At 36.7% G+C, this 22,597-nt stretch overlaps 1 protein-coding gene across 1 annotated transcript in view; it reads left to right on the forward strand.

Moving 5' to 3' along the window:
• The window catches only part of LOC140715044 (coiled-coil and C2 domain-containing protein 2A-like), a 71,327-nt gene that overhangs the window by 17,710 nt on the left and 31,020 nt on the right, over nucleotides 1–22,597 (forward strand). The window contains exons 7-17 of the mRNA XM_073026771.1: nucleotides 2,957–3,083; nucleotides 4,877–5,080; nucleotides 7,141–7,233; nucleotides 8,553–8,647; nucleotides 10,502–10,669; nucleotides 12,224–12,320; nucleotides 13,379–13,488; nucleotides 14,044–14,140; nucleotides 16,388–16,552; nucleotides 16,733–16,759; nucleotides 16,859–17,062. Coding sequence (XP_072882872.1) covers nucleotides 2,957–3,083; nucleotides 4,877–5,080; nucleotides 7,141–7,233; nucleotides 8,553–8,647; nucleotides 10,502–10,669; nucleotides 12,224–12,320; nucleotides 13,379–13,488; nucleotides 14,044–14,140; nucleotides 16,388–16,552; nucleotides 16,733–16,759; nucleotides 16,859–17,062 — 1,387 coding nt within the window. The remainder of the gene's footprint in view (nucleotides 1–2,956; nucleotides 3,084–4,876; nucleotides 5,081–7,140; nucleotides 7,234–8,552; nucleotides 8,648–10,501; nucleotides 10,670–12,223; nucleotides 12,321–13,378; nucleotides 13,489–14,043; nucleotides 14,141–16,387; nucleotides 16,553–16,732; nucleotides 16,760–16,858; nucleotides 17,063–22,597) is intronic.

Consider the following 22,597-nt stretch of genomic DNA (forward strand, 5'->3'; position numbering starts at 1 on the left):
AGGAATTAAATGGTAACAGAAAAGACAGAATGAGAAAATAAACATTTCTGGAGCTGTAAGGTTCAGACCAAAGCAATTCTGAATTTGTAAAATAAAAGAGAATCCTGTGAAAACTTACACATCAGGAACATTTGTAAAGAGAAGAAAAGAACTGGACAACAATTAAGTCACTTAATCTGTATTGGAACTGATCAGTTTTGGAACAATTTGGAACATCTGGTGATCTTTAAATTTATTGAGCCCTGAGGCATATAATTTTCACAGTTGGAAAATGTGACACAGTTCTTCAAACTTATGTATATTGGGTTGAAAGGAATCATGTTGAGAGGAGCAATTAATTTATTTTTTTTAGGTCCTGTCTTGTGTTTTGAGAAAGAGGACAGACACCTGGTGTTGAAGTCAGTGCAGTATTAAATATACTTGATAGACTACTAATTAATGTGTATCCACACCATGGTTTCTATGACCATAGAAGGCTTGTCTGTATTTGTAAGCAATATCTAAGAGAGTTATAACTTAAAAATACAGAAACTATTGTATGATGTATCAACAATTGAATTTATCCTGATTAGTTGCATCACCACCTGGTATGAAAGCACAGAAAAAACCCTCACCAGCATTGAGCATGTCAACAGGATGTGTTAGCATTAATCATCAAAGACTGCCAACGTCCAAGCGATGCACTCTTCTTGTTGCTGCTATCGAGAGAAGGTACAGGAACATAAAGTGCCACACCACTAGGTTCGGGAACAGTTATTACTCCTCAACCATGAGACTCCTGAACCAACATGGATAACTTCACTCACCTCAACACTAAAATGATTCCAAAGTCTACAGAGTCACTTTCAAAGACTCCACAACTCATGTTCTCAGTATTATTTGTTTTTGTTGTATTTGCAGTTTGTGTTCTTTTGCGCATTGGCTGTCTGTCAGTGTAGTGTAGTTTTTCATTGATTCTGTTGTACTTCTTTGACTGTAAATGCCAGTAAAAAAATGAATCTCACGATAGTATATGGTGATATATACATACTGTGTCAATAACAAACATGTGAACTTCTGCAGATGTTAGAAATCCAAAGTCTCTCTCTCTCACACACACACACACACACACACACACACACACACACACACACACACACACACACACACACACACACACACACACACACACACACACACACACACACACACACACACACACACACACACACACACACACTTACCTACCTACCTACCTACCTGGAGGAGCTCAGCAGACCAGATGAAGTGTCTTGGCCTGAAACATTGACTGATTGCTCTTTAACATAGATGCTGCCTGGCCAGCTGACTTCATCCAGCATTTTGTGTGTGTTACTGTGAGAGTAAATTTACCTCAAACTTTGAATTGCAGTTGTTTTCATCCATAGCCTAGCCAGTCACTGTGAAAGTGATTACAGCTTCATTTTTTTATGGAATCTTGTAATTTTTAAAAAGTTATTTCTAATAGCATTATTCACAATAGTCAACAAATGCCATGTCAGTCCATTATTCAGATGCTAAATGTCCTCTTCAGGGGTACTTCTGAGTTTATAAGGCTTTACATAAGTTTAATAAAAGAATAGGATATCAATTTCTTTCAAATGTCCAGTTTCCTTCCAGTGGAGGGTGATGCCGATGCCAAAATGAAATTCACTTGAAAATACCACCAGTTTCATGAACAAAAAAATAAATTAATGGAACATGCTAATAATGAATGAGTAAAACTACCTTACACAACATGCTTCCAAAATGTTGTGTTTGATATTTACATTAGGGTTCAGTCTTTCCAGATTTTTCAGGGATTTTTCCTCAACTTTCGCCCTTCTGGTTTGGAGCAAGGCAGCTATATTTCCTCTGAACCTTCAATATGACAAGAATAAGAGAAACACAACAAAATGTGAAGCTGCTTTTCCTGGAAGACTTCCAGTGTTTGGCTTGTAGGAATGAAAGAGGTAAAAGTTAGATACTGCATACTTAAATGAATGTGAAGGCTTGTGAGGTGAATGATGAAGACGTGGCATTCCCTATCTTGGCTCAGGTTGGTAGGTGGGAAGAAAGAGCAAGGAGTTGGAAATGGGACTGTCACGTCGGTGAACCTTGTAAGGAAATCTCGGGGTAAGGAAAAATCCTCGAAGCTTGCTCTTAAAGATACAATAATCAGAACAGATAAATGGAGTAAAAAACCGGATGAGCAAAAACATTGCCTTATAGGAAGTTGAGTGGGAGGAAATATTTGACCAGATCGAATCACCCAGAGTTCAGTGACAAAGCTCAGTAAACTGAGGAAATCTGCAGATGCTAGGAATTCAAGCAACACACACACACATACAAGAAGTACAGTTGACGTATCAGGCTGTGACCCTTCGTCAGGACAACTTCATCAGTACGTTGACTGTACTTCCTCGTATAGATGCTGCCTGGCCTGCTGCGTTCCACCAGCATTTTGTGTGTGTTGCCTGATATTATTTGATTTAAGTCACTGTCTAAGGTGAAAAAATTCAGGGAATGTAGGTGATTTGTTATAGCAGATTTATTTCAGTAAAATACATTTTAAGGATCCTTTAAGTTTTTTTAAAATACTTTTGATGAATTTAATTACTTAAATATATTCCAACCATTTTTAAATGTTTCATTATTGAGTTATTGAGGCAATGTACACAATTTACAAATAGGTTTGGCATATGTGGAACCTGAATTATTTTCTGAATCTTACACTTTCTACTTGTGTTAGCAAGTGACTGTTCAAAAAGGGCATTGATTTCAGCTCCAGATCCTTTTAAAATTTTTTTGCTAGAAACAATATACAAAGGAAACTTTCATGCTGTAAAAACTGAAATATTTTAAAACAAATATCCAAGGTATTCTGTAAGTTTATCAGACTGTGTGTATGCAATGAAACAAATATGACAAATTAGCCCTCTTTTGCATTTAATTTCAGCATGGATGCCATTACTTCAATAGGGGTATCTCAGATAAATGATTTGCAGAAACTTGCCAAATGGGCAAAAGAAGCCAGAATTGATCCTAATGATCCCCAGAATTTAGAGTTGATGCATGTAATTAAGGTTAGTATAAAATCGGTTGTGTTGGTTGACAAAGTAGAATACCTTAAAAAGATGTTATACGTCATTGTCCAGAAATTCTAGACACCTTAAAGGGTGTACAGACTTGTATGAATGCAGATGAACTGAGGCTACTTAGGCTGATGTCCAACTGATGTGAAGTCACTTACTGTAGAGGCCTATGTCCTAGATTGACGGCCTCTTCACATACTTGTATTTGAAAATGTGCCTCCTTGGGAGGTCAATCCAATCCTGTTTGAGCTGGTGGTCTGTGACACTTGATGAAACAGGGAATGATGGGATTGGTCCAATCAGCTCTCTGGCCAATGCTGATCACTAGTTTGTTAATACTGTAGCTCAGGAAATTTCATATTGTGCTTATTGGTCCAATCAGCTCTCTGGGTGCTCCCTGAGTGGAATTCATATATTCTTTCTGGGACCATGGCGATTTCCTCAGGATGCTCAGATTTTTCCCACATCCCCAGGACATGTGGATCAGTGGGCTGCTTGATAGCCGTAGATTACTCCTGGTATGTGTGGTGTCTAAGAGGAGCAGAGGAGACTGTGAGGGAAAGAAAAATTCAATTTGTTGAAGGGCCTTTTCTCATTCTGTATCTCCCTATGACATTGCAAATGTGTTGAGCATATGAATGAATGTTTAGGAATTACACTAACCATAGATGTCAAAGGTTTAGGGTGGCTACCAATTGTTAACAGGTTTAAGCAAACCCAGGATTGGATTATCTTTGGTAAGGCCAAAATCAGGTGGACCTTGGAATGAGAGAGGGTTATATGGTGGAGGGAGTTCAAAATTAGAGCAGAAAGGAGGGGAATTGTGAACTGAAACCACAACTCATTGGATTGGGGACATTTGGCAAAGTTGGTGAGTTGTGGGGATGCATTTGGTGTGGGAGGTAGAGGTTTCACACTTCTCTGCAGGTATTATAATTCTTCACTCTAGGATTAAGACTACATTATGCCCATAGCCCTATGACAGGCACCCCCAGGCAATGTTATCCAAGGAATCCTGTTATGTTCCAAAAGTTGCAAGCACCATAGCACTGAAATTACTTCGCGGTTGTAAAAGTGACTTTGCCTGGAAGTGCTGACTGAATTTTATGACACTGTGGTACAGTTAGTAAAGCTGCTACCTCACAGCTTTAGCAACCCATATTTAATCCTGACCTCTGGTTCTGTCTGTATTGAGACTGCATGGAGTCATACAGCATGGAAAGAGGTCCTTTGATTCACTAAGTCCATGCCAACCACCAGCGACTCAATTCCATTAGCCCTACATTACCGGTAATTTCATTTAAATTTGGCCCACATTCTTATCAGAAGCACATGTGACACTATGTGATTCCTCCAGATTCTCTGGATTCCTTCAAAATCCCAAAGACACGAGCATTGATAGGTTTTTTGGTCAGTGTAAATTGCCCCTGGTGCGTGAGTGAGTACTGAAATCTGGGAGAGTTGATGAGAGTGTGGAAGGAATAAAAATTAGGATTAGCGTAGGATTAATGTAAATGAGTACATAATTGTTGGCACAAATGGTGGGCTCAAGGACATGTAGTAAAATTGGTATGAGTTGATTGGAAGTGGTAGGTAAATGTATGATGTATGCTAAATTAATTTCAGTTAGCATTGTGTGATTGAATTTATGGGAAATTATTTTAATTGTTAAACAAAATAATGTGTAAACTTTTCAATGGGTCAGAGCTGTCAGGTATCATTGTTTTTCTGTAAAACAGAAATAGATTCTAAGGTATTATTTAAACTTATGCCCCTTCTGACAGTATGCGACTAAGGAAGGTGAAAGGTTCCCCAAGTACTTTAGATTGCACCAAATGGAAGATGAGTTTAACTTTATAACAGATGAAAAACTGGAGATGTCTAAACGTTTTCGTCTGCTGGTGCATAGAAATTCTGGAGTTCCTCAATATTGTTGCTATAAGCAAGTGCCACCGTATGAAAGAGAAGTACCAGAACATATTTTTGAGGTTAGTATCTGCATTGCCTTACAAAACTGATATATCTGCGTAAAAAAATACTAACGTAATAATCTAATGGTGCAAAATGTGAAAGATTAGGAGAGTTGGAAATATTAATTATATTACAGAGAATATAGCAGAAAATTTGATCACCAAGTTTAAAATTTTGTCAAATTCTATCGGTGAAATCGATTAATGCTATAGGGTCAAATATACAGTACAAAACTAGAAGCAACGATAGTGCAAAGAGATTTGGGTCTATGTAAATAGAACATGAAGATGTCATGAACATATTCCAAAATAATAAAAAATGTTAGTGGAATGTTGATCTTTATGTGTAGAGAAGCTGCAATACAAGGAAGAAAATTATGTTACAGCAGTATGAGAACCTGGTTAGCCTCTGCCTTGAGAACTGTCATTTGTTTGGGGCACAACTTATATAGACCACTGGGGAGCATAGATGTACCAGGATAATAGTCCAAGGGTTAAATTCTAAAAGTGGTTATGCAAATAAGAGTTACATTGCCTACAACAAAGAAAATTAATGTGATAATAAATATTTTCAAGCTATTAAGGGGAACTGATAGCACTTATCTTGAAATTCATGCTGCTCTGTGGCATTAAATGCAATACATCATAGTGATTGCAACTTCTAGTCTTCTTCCAAAACATAGTCCTATAAAAATTAAGAGTAGAGCAATAGCCATAGAACTATAAACCAAAGAAACAGGCCCTTCAGCCCATCATACCAATGCTAATTATCAAACATCCATTAATTCCTATTCCTACATTAATCCCAGTATATTTCTTCTCTTAGCTTCTCCCAAATTCCACCATTTACCTAAGGGTAATCTGCAAGTACAATTTACCCAACAATTTGATGCCTTTGGACTAAAAATTAGTATCAAGCATTTTGAAAATGAATGAATGAGTGGGTGGTAGTAATTTATAACTTTGCAAATGGCAGCTGATACTGGATCAGTGTTTAATTTTAAATTTCATGTTACTAGATATTGCTAAGCAAATGTAGTAAGCATATGAAAAAATGAGTTCAGATTAAATTAGAACAAAGATCACCCATGTGATAGAAAAAGTCTGCAAGTGTGAATAGTTTGCTTCTGTTCATATCTTTTTATATTGAAGGATATGGTGATGCTGATGCCTGCTTCTCTAAAGGTTTGCAAGTTTAACAAGTAATTAGAAGGTCAATTTTTAATGAAGAATGATTGACTTTCCTCTGTTAGAGTATGGAGGGCTCATGATAACAATCTTCTTCGATTACCAGTCAGTGCCCAAGGAGAAGAGAACTGATAAACTGCAAATGTGACATCAGGTCATTGTAATAGGCTGGGTTGGTTGGACCCTATTATTCAAGTATCCAGGAGATGTGGCAATAAGTGTACAAGCACAACGTAGTAACTTAGCATAGTTTATTATCTCAAAATAGATAGCACAAATAAATCACATAAAATCTTTATGGGGTTTGTAGTTCATGACTGCCATGACTGTAAAGATTTGTCACAAAGATTTCTGGTCTCACACTTCCTGGTCACCACATGGTTGTTGTTGAAGGAATTCAGATTCCACTGCCGCAGATACAGATTTAGTAGTAAACAAGCAAGTTTATTTGTATAGCACTTTACAAACACAAGACAATTTAAAGTGATTCACATAGAACAAGATATAAAAATCAAACATCAAATTTCAGACAATATATAAGAGAATAAAATTACACAAAAATAGATATGATAAATAGAAGTTACAGTGCAGGAGATTCTAATTAAAAGCTACAGCAAAAAGAAAAGTTCTAGGCCTCGATTTAAGAGCTTAAAGTTGGGGTGGACTTTACATCCTCTGGAAGGTTATTCCAGATCTGTGGAGCATAGTATCTAAAAGTAGTGTTCAAAGGGGAGATGGATAAATATAGGAAAGGAAAGAATTTGCAAAGCTGAGGGAAATGACCAGTGGCAAATTTAGAGTTTGTTTGCTATCATTTTATTTTCCACAAGATTTTGCTATATTGTGCTCTATCTTTCATAAAGCACTAGTTTTTTTTTGTCTTTTTCTAGGAATTTGAAATTCAAAAGGATGATGTTTTTATAATTATGGGCGAAGATTCACTAACAGAACAGAGAATGATGGCACTTAAGTATCTTGAGAAGGTAGTTAAGTGTTATGAAAACTATGAAAATTAGTTCAGCAAAAATATATAAACCTGGCAACTCTGCCAAAGTTACTTTATTCTAATCTGTGTTTCCTGCCAGAAAATCTGGCAGCTATCCACTCTTCGCGAACTGGGTATTTGAAATATTCAACCTTATCGTGCGGTCCCTTTGAGCTTACCTAGCATGACAACATAAGTAAGCAAGTCCAAGTCAATAGAGAAACACTTTTTATTTCAAAAATCATGGTTGCTTTCAAACATCTTGTTTTACCATTATTAAATGTTCACTTTAATCTAGAGGGTTGAGTATTTCTTTTTATTTGGTTATCTAGACTCCATTAAAAACTCATTAGGGAATCAGGATCTTTCAGTATATTGAGTCTCTGTATCACCTTTTCAAAACACATTTGGAGATGGTAGGTGCTTGTGTGCTCTTACCAAGTGATATTGAAAACAGTGACTGCTGCCTGACTCTGTTTCTGTACTTCCTGAATGTCTCCTTCAGCGCCTACCCAGATGCTCTTCTAAATCAAGCTTTTAGACCTTTTTTTCCCGAATTTCTCCTAATTTCAGTTTTCAAGAAAATACGGGTTATGGGCTTAGGATCAAGAATTTTTGTGTCCATTGTCTTTTTAGATGCTTTAATTCCTGATATGACTCTTGCTTTATACTAATGCATGATCCATATTATCAAAGTTTTCCAAAAGGCCTGTCCCAGAGGATATTGCAGTAGTTTGTTAAGGTTGTCAATTTTTGTATTGTTTTGAAGACACTTTAGAATTGGCCTGCAAAAAGAACTTTCAACTGAAAAGTTCATACAAGTTTAGTGACTCCATTGTATCCCAGGCAATGAAGCTACAAATGAAAGACGTTCTCCTACCATTTAGCCAGCTTTTCCTTGAGATCTTTATCTGAAGGGGACATGACATACATCCATGGGCATGTGAATGACTGGAAAATGTAGTCAGTCAGAATGTTATGGTAAATTAAAATTTAAAACATAACTGCAGATAATGGAAATCTATAATAAAGAGATTAAATGTACACGTGACACTTTATTTTCAAGAAAATGTGACTCTAAGTATGAGCGTATTGTGACAATGATTTAGTGTTAACATGTTACATATATTATTCAGTTTACTAGATTGATATCATTTAAATCTATAAGTGAATAATTTCAGCAAAACTTTACAATTAAATGTGCACACTATGCTGTTGAAGCCATCACGGGAGAAACTGAATTTGCTTTTTACACCAACAAAACTATTTCAATCAAAACAGTTTTTGTACATGATTCTTTAACATGTTGTTTGGAAGGTGAAAGCTTCTGTGCTGAAAAGACTATTGAAGGTCAAGCATCAGTTTACACTGCCAGATGTTGTTGTTGAATGTGAAGGTATCACTACCATAAGGTGAGCTAATTAATATACTTGTTCAGTCATGAAATAGTAGCTGAAATAATTTTAGCTTAATTTATTTCCTCCTTTAAAAAGTTTACTAAAAATGAGACACACAAATAGTATATAAGGAACACTAGAAATAATGTTACATTATATGTTACATGAAATTAAAAATACTGTACACTGCCATTCTCTAAATTGGTCTCTAGGTTCTGTTCTTTTGCAGCTTTAATGGTTAACTGTAACCTATGGCATACATGTACACATATACTCTTTTTTAGCCTTCTTGAGTGGTCATTTCTGGTTTTAGTTCCCTTGCAAGCAATTCTTTAAATTGAACTATTACACTGGACAACAAAGATTTTGCTTCCTGAATACTTTTTGGTGTATCTTATTGATTTTGGGCTGCTGATGATAAAAATCACCATGAAATTTCCTTATCATGCACAATTTAAAAAAAAAATGCCTATATTTACTATTTAAATTCATAATTCAAGTCAGGCTATCTGATGCCAAATATAAGGGAGGCTTTTTTGTGGTCCACAAATCAAACAGGTCATCAATGACAGGCAATTCGAAAAACTTCTCGTGGGACTGGAGAAATTGTATGGAAGGCATTCAAGGATGTTGTTGAACGTATTCTTGGCAACTATAGAGCATCAAACTGTGTGCAGGTGCTTCAAGCATGCAAAACCATGAAGTGTGACATGTTACTGAAGATTCATTTTCTGCATTTTTATTTAGACCTCTTCCCTGCAAATCTTGTTACTGCTAGTGTTGAGCATTGTGAAGCGTTTCACCAGAACATTGCAGTCATGGTGAAACAGTATCAGAGCAACTGGAATCCATCAGTGTTGGTTGATTATTGTTGGACATTTAAGCAAGAAACCTCAGACTGAGTACAAACAGAAATCATCAACAAAACATTTTAGCTTAGTTGAAATATTGCAAAGCATCTGCAATTATGCAATTAAATGCAATATATTCAAGAAAAGTTAATTTCTTGTTTCTCCAAATTCCTACATGATACAAGTAGTCTGAAATTATATTTGTTTTCAGCTTCAGTTTGTCTAACATTAACCAAAAAGAAAAATTCTGAGGAAGCAACACTTTTTGTCGTCCAGTGTTATCTGTCCTCAAACTTTATCTGATCCTTAGGTAACAGAACTCACCTTTGCTATTACTCAGAATGTGGAACATTTTTGTCCATAACTGAGAATTGCTCCCAAAAATCTTCCCTGACATCTGCTTATTTTATAATCTGAGTTCACACCTATGACATTTTGATTGATTCAAATTTGTCTGTTGATTGTGTCATCCTCCTGTGCTTATGTTGTAAGACCATGAATTTAAGAAAGTTTGATATCTAACCAAAAGTACAATAAAGATGATTTGATGGAGGAAAAGTTGAAATTATCCACATTCCCTCATGTTTACACATTCAAATGTCTCTAAAGGGCAGATCCAGCGGTGCTGGAACCTTTTGTGATGACATATAACTATGCTGCATTGTCACATATCATGGATGAGGAAGCATAGTTTGTTCATATATTAACAAATATTTCAGGATTTCCATTTGAAATTCAGCATTGATGCCAGCTCCACAAAGCATCTTGGGACCAGGATTCAGTTGACCCTTAAGTCAATTTTGGTTCATCATGAGTTATGCTTTCTTGCTGAAAACGTGACTACAAGTTTGTGGCTAATTGAGGGAAGGAAGCAGATGGGGAAGGACAGGGGACAATGGAAGATTAGCAGACCTGACTACTGGGAAATAAAAATCAACAAAATTAATATTTTGTATTATATTGGAATTGAAAGATAATATAACTGAATAACTTATTATTATTGACTATTATATCAAAGCCAAATAAGCATTGCCTTGTTTGAATTGATTTCACCTCGAAAAACACTGAGACCTCAGCGTAAGGAGAGAAAGAAAATACCTGCCCAGACTTTGTCTGATGGAGATATTAAACTGTTCATGAATGTAATTGGAGCACACAACATACCAATGAGAAAATGTATTGCCAGGTATGAAATGTATAAAATCTTGTGAATCTTTGTAAGAAATAATGCTTCATGTTATTCTTTCTACCTTAGTATTACATTGCTATAGTTATTGAAGTCAAAAGGCTCATCACTGAACTGATTTTCCAATTTACTACCCTTTTCCTTTCAAAGGGCCTCTAATTTAGAAATTGGTAGTCTTCTCGCAATACAAATAAAATAATATTCTCTGAGCACATACACCAGTTTTATGCAGAGTGATTACCCTACATATATGACTTGCAGGATCTTCCAAGCCTTCCACATGTTTACCCGGACTTCTCTGCACCTTTTCGCCTCATCCATGATGGTCGTCTAGTCGGTATCCTTGCCCAGCTAAATATCCTTTGCAGCCATTTCACCACAATAATTTAGACATACTTCTAGAAAAGTTGTGCTAATCTTGATCTTGACCAAGGTTAACATGATTAGGTCCACTACTAGTAACACTAGCAAGTGCCTAGTTATTGGGATATTAATGTACTATGTGCAATTTTACATGAGAAAGTGATTGTAAACTGGATGCTAGCAAAGTTTATTGCAATTACTTGTATGTGGAAGCATGTGCAAGGCTCAGTATTTTCTAGCCAGCAGTTTCTAATACCTCAAACAGGTCCCTTTCCTATATGCTTGATTAGCAGATCAATTGACTGTGATAGTAATCTGTCCTTCCACATTCCTTTTCATGGCATAATTTTCTAACCATTCACTCAGTTTATTTTAAGGGGTCTAAGTTGGTGGATAAAAATACTTTTTCTTAAATCTATGTGTTTAGAGAGACTCAACCTACAGCACTCAGTTTCAATGTTTCTTACCACAGCTATCCTAAGGGGTGCAAAGATTAGTGCTGCAAGTGCTTTGAAATCAATAGGTCAAAAAATTGAAAGGATGCCAACAGAAGACAGGCAGTTAATGCAGGGAGGACAGAGCTTAGATAACAATTCGTTTTATGGAAAGACAGAAGAATGCTGTTTCTCATTTACTGGCTAAAGTTCCCCCAACTACTTCTCCATGATGCTGTTGTAATTTCGATCCAATCCTGTCTCACAATATTAGCAAAGGCAATTTCAAAACTCAGTAACACCTATTTCATTGACAGAATTAATTTTATGCACAAAAGATCCCGTGAAAGAAGTTACTTCCACCAGATATGGGAGTTTCTTTTGTAAAGCTTTAGCTATGACAAAGGAGCTCTATCTACTGTATTAATGATAGGGTTGCAGTTAAGTGGGAGTAACGCATGAATCAGGGAGTGGTTGATTTTGTTTTTAAATTTCAGACTTAAATTGGTAAAGCTTCTCTATTTCTTAAAGTCCATATGCCTGCAATCTCCTAGTACTGTCGAGTGGAATTCTGGAGGAATTTGGTGATGGGTTTTGGGATGGGAAAGGTGGATGATTGATAGGGAAGACAGGATATAAAACATTATGCAATTTAATAAGATTTCGGGACCTTTTTGTTGCTGGATGTGTCCCTGGATATTTTCATTTTCCTAGTTGCAGGTAATCATTGTAAATTATGGAAAAATTATATCCTTAGGACACACCCACTATTTGGCTTAACATCTCCTGTGTCTGGCATGACAAGCAATATGCATTATAGGAAAACTGAAGGTCAAGAGGATTCTTTTAACCAGGTAGCAAAACAATGTCATTAGTGAAATGTTATATAATTTTCTTGTGAAATTATCTATAAAGGAATATATAGTCCTTATTGTGCATTTTAACAATGTCAATACATGCCAAATAGTTTGCAGCTAAAGTTATAACAAAACTTAACAAAATGATAATTTCATAGCTAATTTTCCCAATTTAGAAAGGTAGAAATCAATTATGTTATACTACTTTAACAGTGTTGTTGTGCATTAGGTATAGAATATCTGCATTTACCAAATATAGATGACTAAAATCTTTGCACATTGGCTGAATAATGTAATGGGACAGAGGGCCACAAGTAAAATCTCAAATCAATTTAGTTCTTTACATAAAATAATTGTTTAATGAATGCCTATGGAGCTGTGTTGGTTCCCACTCATAAACAAGCCTTTCTGCCCATTATGTCTATGTTGACTATCAATTATCACATCTAACTAATTCCAATTGTTAGCACTTGATCTGTAGTGGTCTATGTTTTAATAATTCAAGTACATCTGTAGCTACTTCTTAAATATCTGTTTCCATTAACCACACACTATCAGGATTGAAAAAATTCTTTATCTCCTCTCTAAATCTCTTCACCCTTTCTCTGGGCCTGTGTTATTGTTTGTGCTCTATTATAATTTATTGAACAAATTGGCCTTTGCCATCAACAGTAAAGGAGAAGTGGCTGTTTTGCAGTCATATAAGAAGATAATAGGAGATTTGATGACTCTCTTCCTAGAAAGATGACTTTCCCTTCTCCTTCTGGTAACAGAAAGTTTCCCTCCCCCTCCCCTCTTCTTCTGTTCCACACCCTGGTCTCTGACCTCTTTACCTGCCTATCACCTGCCACTGGGACCCCTCCTTCTTCCCTTTCTCCTGTGGTCCTCTCTCTTTTCCTATCAGATTCCTTCCTCTTCCCCTTTATCTTTCCTACCCGCCTTGATACTAAATTCTTTTTACAACAGCTATGATTTGAAAAATAAAGTTGTTGCAGTTCTTCTTGGAGAGAATCATGTAGATATATGAACATAAAATGTATTTTAATCTTGTATAGATCCAAGTGCAGCCTTTTGTGCAAGTTACCTTCCAGCAATCAATGTATCAGACAAGTATTGCTGATGGATCCCAGCCATGTTGGAATGAAAAACTCGAAATGGATTTCAAGTAATTTATGTAAAATCATATATTCTAAATAATATAGGCAATTTATAATAATTAAATCTGCATATTTTTTCAGTAAGCGTTTGAGAATTCACAGGTTATTAAATAGCCGCATACAGAATACATGCATCTTCTTTACCTTTCAAATTTGAGGCAATTGTGCTTTGAATTCAAAATTTCTTATTAATGTTGAAGACTTATTAATGTTGAAGATCAAAGCTTTTACTGAATAAGCAGAAATTCATGTGCACAGCAGTTTTCAAAATTCATATTGTAGAGATGAATATTTTCAATTTATCCTTCAAAGATTAAGTAAAGATTAATGAGATTCCTTACAATATAAGGAGTTAGTAAGCATAATGATTGTCTCCAATTTATGCTCATCTTAAGAAAATATATTTCTTCCCAAACAATAATTTGCAATATAAAAGAATCGCTAGAGTTACAACAAAATTCCATGATAAAAATGGTTAATTACTACAATTTTAATGTAACCAATTTTGAAAATTGTCGATTGTGTCTTAATTTTTGGGAAATTCCAAACTTCTTTTATTATAGATCGCCCAATGGAGCTTATAGCAGTGAAGCATTATGCAAAATGGAGGACAAAATATTAATTAATGTATTTGATGACTTAATTGTTGCAACTCCAGAGGTAATTTACTATGCAGTAAAATTCAGAAACTCAACTATGTTAGTACACATTGTGGTGTCAGGGTATCAGGTTTTCTGGGCTATTGGATATTATTCCTCTTAGTACTCCAACTTACTTTTATTTTTTAAAAACACGTTACATGGTATTATATAACATTTCCCAGTAAACCCTGCAAGTTTAAGGGTGCATTGGAATCAGGATGCTCCTAAATTCCATGAGTGCTTGGGGACCAAGTCCCTGCTAAGTTTCAAGACAGTGCAGGAACTAGGACCCTGGTAAAAAAAGATCTTCACGTTATTTATACTTCTTTACCCTCTACAATTTGGGAATTTATTCTGTGAATTTGCTATTTATTCTGTGAATATCTTTGATGATACCCCTATCAAATGCCCTTGCAAAGGACTTTGTTCCATGGAGAACAACTTTAGTTTCTCCAGTTTACCAACAGAACAACAATCTTTTATCCATTTTCTTAAATCTCTCCTCTGCACTCTCCAAAGAATACACATCTTCCTCAACATATGGAATTCAGAACTGAATATGATACTTCACATATGGTTGAACTAAAGTTCACCATGACTTCCCTGCACCTATTCTTCCTGCATGATAATAAAACTCAGGATTCCAATTGTTTAAATACTTTCTTAATCTGTGCTGCCACCATCAATAAACTAATGTGAACATAGAAACAGGAGGAGGGATCAAATCTGTATGCTACAATGCTATTCCATGAGTTTTGTTCAGTACATTGTGGGCCAAAGGTCCTGTCTCTGTGCTGCGCTGTTCTGTGTTCAAAGCTCTAATCGTTTACTTTACCTCCACTTCCCTCCACTAATCCCTTATCCCTTTATTCCATATAGAAAAGTTATCAATTTGTCTTGAACATACTCAGCAATAATCTTTCTGAGGTCTCTCGCACTCCAAGCATTCACTGCCCTCTAGGGAGTCTCTCATCTTTGCCTTGAATGGGCAATTACTTATATTAGGCAGAACCTCTTTCTGACAGGAATATTTCACTCTAGCCCTCATGAACAAAAACCTGCAACCTATGGTCTCTGTTTTATACTGGCTAACAAGAAGTCCCTCAAACCCCTCCACCTCATCATTGAGGTATAAATTCATTCAGAGTTTATATTAATGATGGCATAGCAGATGTGCAGTGGTTGCTGTACCTCGAAGAACATTGCTTGTATTATGGTATGCACCAAAGGAACTACAATGTGACAAAGGGCTTATGACATATCTACAGGTAATACTGTACTGAAAGTAACAGATAAAAAATCAATGCTTTTCTGTGAACTTTGCAATTACATTTCTTGTATTTCATGTAACTTTCACAGAGAAGAAAATGGTGATCAAAAATGCAGTCTGAATGCCCAACACTCTTTAGTTATAGCTGCTAGCTTTTGATTCTGCTACACATGCGGCATCTTCTCTATAGTAACCCTATCAAATAATTTCAAAGACCTCTATCAGATCATGTCCTAGTATCCTGTTTTCTCAACCGCAACCTCTTAACTCTGGTATCATCCTCAAACATTTCGAAGTCCTTGCAGTTTATGATAAATCATTTTTCAATTGTTTGAATCCAACTGCACCATGTTACTACTCTTAAATATATGACATCATTTAAAAAATAGAAACACGACATGGTTGGGTTGATTCGTGGCAGATTGTTCACTCGATAATATGCAAGTATGGTTGAGCAGTAATTTATGAATGAGTTCTATTTTGTTTGTAATTTGTGCATCAATTCCACAAAAAAATCTGAAATTATGCACATTGATGATTTCGCACAAGAGTGATATATCTAGATAGATACTTCATTCACCCCAAAGGAAATTACAGTGTCACAGTAGCATTACAAGTGCATAATCAATCTTCAATTTAATTTCATTTTGATATCCTCCTGTGAAAAAAAATAACAAAATTGAATTGGGAAAAGATTATCCATGTATTGTGATTTCTGGAAAGTCAGGTCCATACTGCATGAACTATTTGTATAGATATTTTAATACTTACAGTAAATAAATAATTTAATTAACTCCTTTCATCATAGAATGACTGCCCTGAGGCATGCGTAATTAAACCACATATCAGGAATTGGCTAGGATCCATTTCTATCCCTTTTCGTACTATCCTGGAACAATCAAAGGTATTCGTTAAAGTTGAATCATTATAAAGTAGCCATGGTCTATACTGATGTCATTTTGAAAATGTCTTTCTTTTTTGGTAATGTTTACTTAGGTCAGTGGAACTTTCAGACTAGACACCCCAGCAATGTTACTAGGATACACATGGAAGAAAATAGAGACAGGCTCTTGTGAGCAATTTTATGAATTCGGACTTGCAGAAAGTTCCCTCTTAACAATTTTTATCACTCTGGACCCTCAGGTTTCATGTTCAGACAATGTAAGTCTGCATTTCATTGCAATTGATTTAAATTAGAAATAATTATTATTCAGTTCATCAATCATTAAAAACAGTAACCAATAATAAAATAATCATTAATACTTGAGTTGATTGGGGCATTTTAGGTGTATCTTACTGTACAACTATATTTTTTTCTAAATTTGTAATCCTTTCCTTTAGGAAGATAAACAACCCCCTCTATGGCAGGTTAGTAATCTATTTAGAAAATATCTACCACTCGGTACATTGAACCAATAATGTGGCTTTTTACAGGGAGATTTAATGGTATTTTATTTACTTTTTTAGTTAGATACAATGGAAGATGAGGAGATTTTGTACATGGCACACACCTTTCAAAAGGAAATTTATAATTACTTCCCAAAGAGAAGAGTTGTTGTCAATGTTATTGACAGTGAATGCAGAGTCGGCATTGTTACAAGATATATCAAGCCACTTTGTCCACCTCGAGAACTGCTTGATGTATTTCCAGAAAATCCAGAGGCAACCTTTGTACGTTATATTTAATTATTTAAATATGAAACCAACAACTGAAGCTAACACAATGTGGAAACAATGCTAAAAAGAAGCCGTCCACCATTCTAGGCAAAATAACCCTATGTTACCCTGACCAACTCTTTCTCTACAACTCAGATGTGTAATACCAGAAAAGATCAACAAGTTTTAGGTCTTATCCAATTACTCTCAGCTGAAACACTGGCTCCCACATCCTTCATGCTGGCATGTTTTAATGTCCTCAGAAAATCTGAATATTCTCAACGACATTATTTGATACCAACCTTTGTTCAAATATAGGTATCAAGTAACACAGATAGAGTGTGCCCAATAAAGCGTAACAACAGATTTATAAGGGGCATTGTATTATTTTATATTTTGCTGCATTATTCTAAATAAATTGCCATACCACAATAACCCAATTAAATTATTTTTAATCTTTTTTTATTTGGGGATACAGCACAGTAACAGGCCCTTCTGGCCCAAAGAGCTTGCATCTCCTAATTACACCCATGTGATCAATTAACCTACCAACCCATGCATCTTTGGAATGTGGGAGTGTACATAGTACTTTAAATGTAGACCCACAAATGACTTATTGAGAGGAATCACTGCAGGAGAACTCTGCAATGACTGCCTACTCATCTTACCTTTCCTGGTGGTCACCCTCTATATGAAGCATGTACCTTGAGTGTGACCACATCAGTAAAAGTTTCACCTGTGAGGTTCTCAACACTCCCTGAGAATACCAAATTCAAACTTGTTTTGTTTTACCTCCAATGCCAACAGCCACACCTGGCTGCACTTCACACATCTTCCAGGAGGAAGATTCCACTGCCTTAACTGGTATTTTGCCTACAATGAGTCAAGTACTGAAGATGAACAGCAAAAATAAAACTGTACCTGCTCTTACCTAGAGGCCTTCACCAACACCTCAACTTCACAATCTGCCATTTCTGCTCTAAATAGCTGGTTAATCTTACCTTATTTTTATTGGATAAAGCACCCTTCTATAGCCAATCCACAAGGCTTGCCTTTTTAAAGTTCCTGCACTCACTTGAAGTTCCCAGACCTCAACCTCTTGACTTCCTATGCTAGCTCTTCTTTATGGCGGTTGGCACCCAGCTTAATGGTGCATTGCTGCCACCTTCTGCTCCGGAGTGTGGATTAGATGATAGACTTACATTCTAAATCCCTTCACCCATTCCCACAAATACACATACCCTAATCTACACCTTCCTTCCTTCTTTGGCCATCCTAGTACCCTGTTCCTGCTTATCCATCATATCCTATAAAAACAATCTCTGTATCCCCTAAGAAAGCTAAAAGTACCCTGACCTGTGCCCTCTCACCCATGCCCAGTAACCCTTTTAATGTGAATTCCTGCACCCCCAATTCCCTTAGATTAATTCTCATCATCTCTCTCTGTATCCCATACTTCCTGCAACTCAGAATTACATGTTCTACTGACTCCTCTTCCTGACATTTCTCACAAATCCTGTCTGGTGTTTCCCTATCATTTTCAATGTTCTATTTAGTGCACAGTGCCCCAGCCTTAACCTAGTCCACACAGTTTCCTCTCCTGTATCCACTGCCTACTTGTAACACTCTTTTGTATTTGATATAAATGCCTCCCTTTCCCCTCTGTCCCATCTTTCTTGCCACATTTAGATGATTTTTTCCCAGATTACACACTTAGCCTCTGCTTTACTGATTCTAATGTGCATTTCTATATTTTCTTTCTTTAACACCCTCTTTGCCAACTCATCCACCCTCTCATTCCCCTTCACCCCTACATGAGCTGGAACCAAAAAAAAATTTACCTGACCTCCCTGAATTGCAACTCTTGTGACTGACTGAAGTACTTCATAAAGTACATCTTGCCAGCTGTTTGAGTGAAAAGACCTTAAACTTGCTAGAACTGAGGATGTGTCTGAGCATATCAACACTTTGACTTGTCTAGCTTTCTCCACCCATCGCAACGCAACCAACACTGCCAGCATCTCTACTGTATACACCCCTAACTTATTAGATGTTCTTCTGCTGATTCCAATTTCTTTTGTTGGTATAGCTACCCCAAACCCTGTCACTCCTGTTTCAGGTTCCTTAGCACCATCCATATAAATCTGAGTATAATCACTATACTTTTCCATCACATGATAGTTAAATGCACTTACCAAATCAGTTTTATATTTTTCTTTCCTTTTTACCTCTAACATATGTCAGTCTATGTCAGGCCATACAATCTTCCATTGAGCTACAACCGGATAAACTACTGAAGGACTTATCCTTAGATCAAACACTCCACATTCTTTAGCAATATCAGTCCCTACCCAACTAAAGTTATCCCTCTGAAACCTCCCATTCTCCCAGCACTCCTGCAACACTCCTTTTGTGGGGTGAGAATCATTGTGCCCCTGCAAATTAGCCCAGTAGTTTGCCATCAATTGCATCCTTCTTAGTTCCAAAGGCATTACTCCCAATTCTACCTATAGGGCTGATACTGGTGATGTTTTAAAAGCCCCACCACACATTCTCAAAGCCTGAGCCTGAATCACACCCAGTTTCCTTATAAGAGATCTAGCTGCTGATCCATATGCTACACTTCCATAGTCCAACACAGATCTCACTAAAGCCATATACATTTTCTTCAACACTAAACAACTTGCTCCCCATTCCCTACCGGTCAAACACCTCATCACATTTATTACTTTTTTACATTTCTCCTCAACTTTCCTGATATGGTCTGCCCATGTTAACGGTGAATCAAATATAACTCCCAGAAATTTAAATGATCCAACCCTTTATAATTCTATCCCATACATCCTTTCCTACCTCAATTCTTTTCCTGGTGAAACATACAGTTTGAGTTTTTTCTACTAAAAATCTACATCCCCAATCATAACCCACTCCACCACTTCATCAATTGCTCCTTGTGGCTTCCTGATTATATGCTCCATGTTCCTGCCTCTTTTCCACAAGGCCCCATCATCCGCAAACAGTGACCTACCTATATCCACTGGTACCTTTGTGAAGACATCATTGATCATAATGATGAAAAGTAACGGACTAATCACACTACCTTGAGGTGTGCCATTTTGCACTATGTACTGATTTGATAATTCTGACCCAATCTGAACTTCAATTTTCCTACCAAACAAAAAATCTTTTATCCAATTAAAAACTCTCCCACCAACCCCCATCTTGTGCAGTTTAATTAACAATCCTTCCTTCCACATCATGTCATAGGCTTTATCTATGTCAAAGAAACACTGCAACTACTGACTCTTTATTTGCCTGGGCCTTTCTTATTTCAGTCTCTAACCTTATCACTGAGTCCATGGAATTCCTTCCCTTCCTAAAACCACTCTGATAACTTGCCAGCATTCCCCTCTTCTCAAGCTCATACGATAACCTGTCTGTTATCATCCTTTCCATTATCTGCATCTATTTGATGTTAATGCTATTGGCCTGTAGCTAGTGGGTTTTGACGGATCATTGCCAGGTTTCCTTATTGGAATTACTACTGCTTCTTTCCCATGCATTTTGTAATCTTCCCTCCTCCCACATTCTGTTGCAAAGATGCAGCAACTTCAAGAGCGCTCATTCTCCTAGGTTTTTTAGCATAACATAGCATATCAAATCTTTCCCTGGGGAAGATGGTCTCGATCTCTTTATTGCTCTCACCATCTCTGCCAAAGTAAATGGTTTATCAATTATATTATCAGTTTCTTCCCTCCCGTTTAACACACCTGGGTGTTGACTCATCGTCCTTTCCATTCTTCAGCCAAATTTTCTGAACTATATACCTTTACAAATGACTTGGCCATGATCTCAGTCTTATCCCTACTGGAGACTGCTGTTTCCTCCTCAGATATCATTACTGGATATTCCCATTCCCTTCTATCTTTCCCCCCCCCCCCATTCTCTTAATCATTCCCCATACCTCTCCCACAGGTGTTGTTCCTCCTATTTTGTTGCAAAAACTCCTCCAACTTGCCCTTTTAGCTTGACGTATAGTTCTTCTCACTACTTCTTATATTGTGCCTTCTTATATTGAATCAAATGCTGCATATAATGGGTTCTTTTAACTAGTCTGAATGCTCAATTTCTGTTTTTATAGCCTGATAACATTCCTCTGTCCACCATGGTACCAGTTTTCTATTCATCCTATTTTTACTCCTGAGTATAGATCCTTCTGCTGCCATAATAATTGCTGAAGTCACCCGACTGTTTAATTAATTTATATTTCCAGAAATGTCAATCCTTGTCAATGCTACTTCACTCAACTTCGGGAACTTACCCCAATCTGTTTTTCCAAACACCCTCTTTGGGATTCCACCACCTGATCTTACTTCAACTCTTTCACCCACTGAACATGAAACTGGGTAGTGATCGCTGCCTACTGTCGAAGCAGTCTAAACTCCCCAGTTACTAACTCCAGCCAAGGTATTAGACACTAATGTAATATCTAATACTGACTCAGTTCCTGTTGTTATGTTGATTCTGGTTCCTCTATCATTCATACACCAAATCCTTTTCTTCCATCAAATCTTCAATTACCTTTCCATTTGAATCTGTAACTGAATCCTCCCATATTGTGCTGTGAGCATTGAAATCTGCACACCACACTACTTAATGTCTGTTTTGTCCTTGTATCCCTAGTAGACTATACAAATCCAACCTTTTACATGGATTATAGTAGTTAATTATAACCACTTCCTTCCCACTCTCCCACACTTCCACCACTATGTATTCCTGATCATCTCCCTTTCCCAGTACCCTATATGGTATACCTTGTTTGATTAATATAGCACAACTCCTTCCTCTTCCTAGATTTCTATCTTTCCTTATCATTGTATATCCATATACCACAAAGTCTAAAGTTGGTTTCAACCAAGTCTCGTGAATACACACTACATCCGGTTTTACAACCATTTCTTTAATAAACTTTCTTTAATTCCTGGCTATTGGCCAGTAAGCTCCTTGCATTCCATTGCAAAAGAATCACCATAATTAGTATTAACTAACCCATGACACTTCCTGGTTTGACTGATTAGTGAGGTTCTCCCTCACTTCTTCCCATGTCAATCCTACTAACCCTAAGTGGTTCATTGCTGCTTTGACAACCAGCTGAATTTTTTCACTTTTTGACTTTACCTCAGCTGTACTATTAATCACTCCTGCAATGAATGTTACTGGAGCCTTTTTGTCTACATAAATCCTGTCATTTGTTCTATGTTGCATCTCTCACACCCCTCTTCTCCCTGTTCATTAGGAGCATTATTCTGTTCTCCTAACATTCTTACAGCTTCTGCATAAGTGATCTTCCTTTTCACTTTTATTTCTTGAATTTTATTCTCCCGTCTCATAACCTCACACCCACAATATGACACATTATGAACTCCTCCACAATTACAGCATTTTGGTTGCTCTCCTGTTCCGCACTTTCCATATTCATGATCACCTCCACATCTAGCACATCTCCTCTGCCTATTACAGTTTTAGCTATGTGTCCAAACCTTTGACAAT

Source organism: Hemitrygon akajei, chromosome 23 (genome assembly GCF_048418815.1).
Source record: "Hemitrygon akajei chromosome 23, sHemAka1.3, whole genome shotgun sequence".
In the NCBI taxonomy this organism is placed as follows: Eukaryota; Metazoa; Chordata; class Chondrichthyes; order Myliobatiformes; family Dasyatidae; genus Hemitrygon; species Hemitrygon akajei.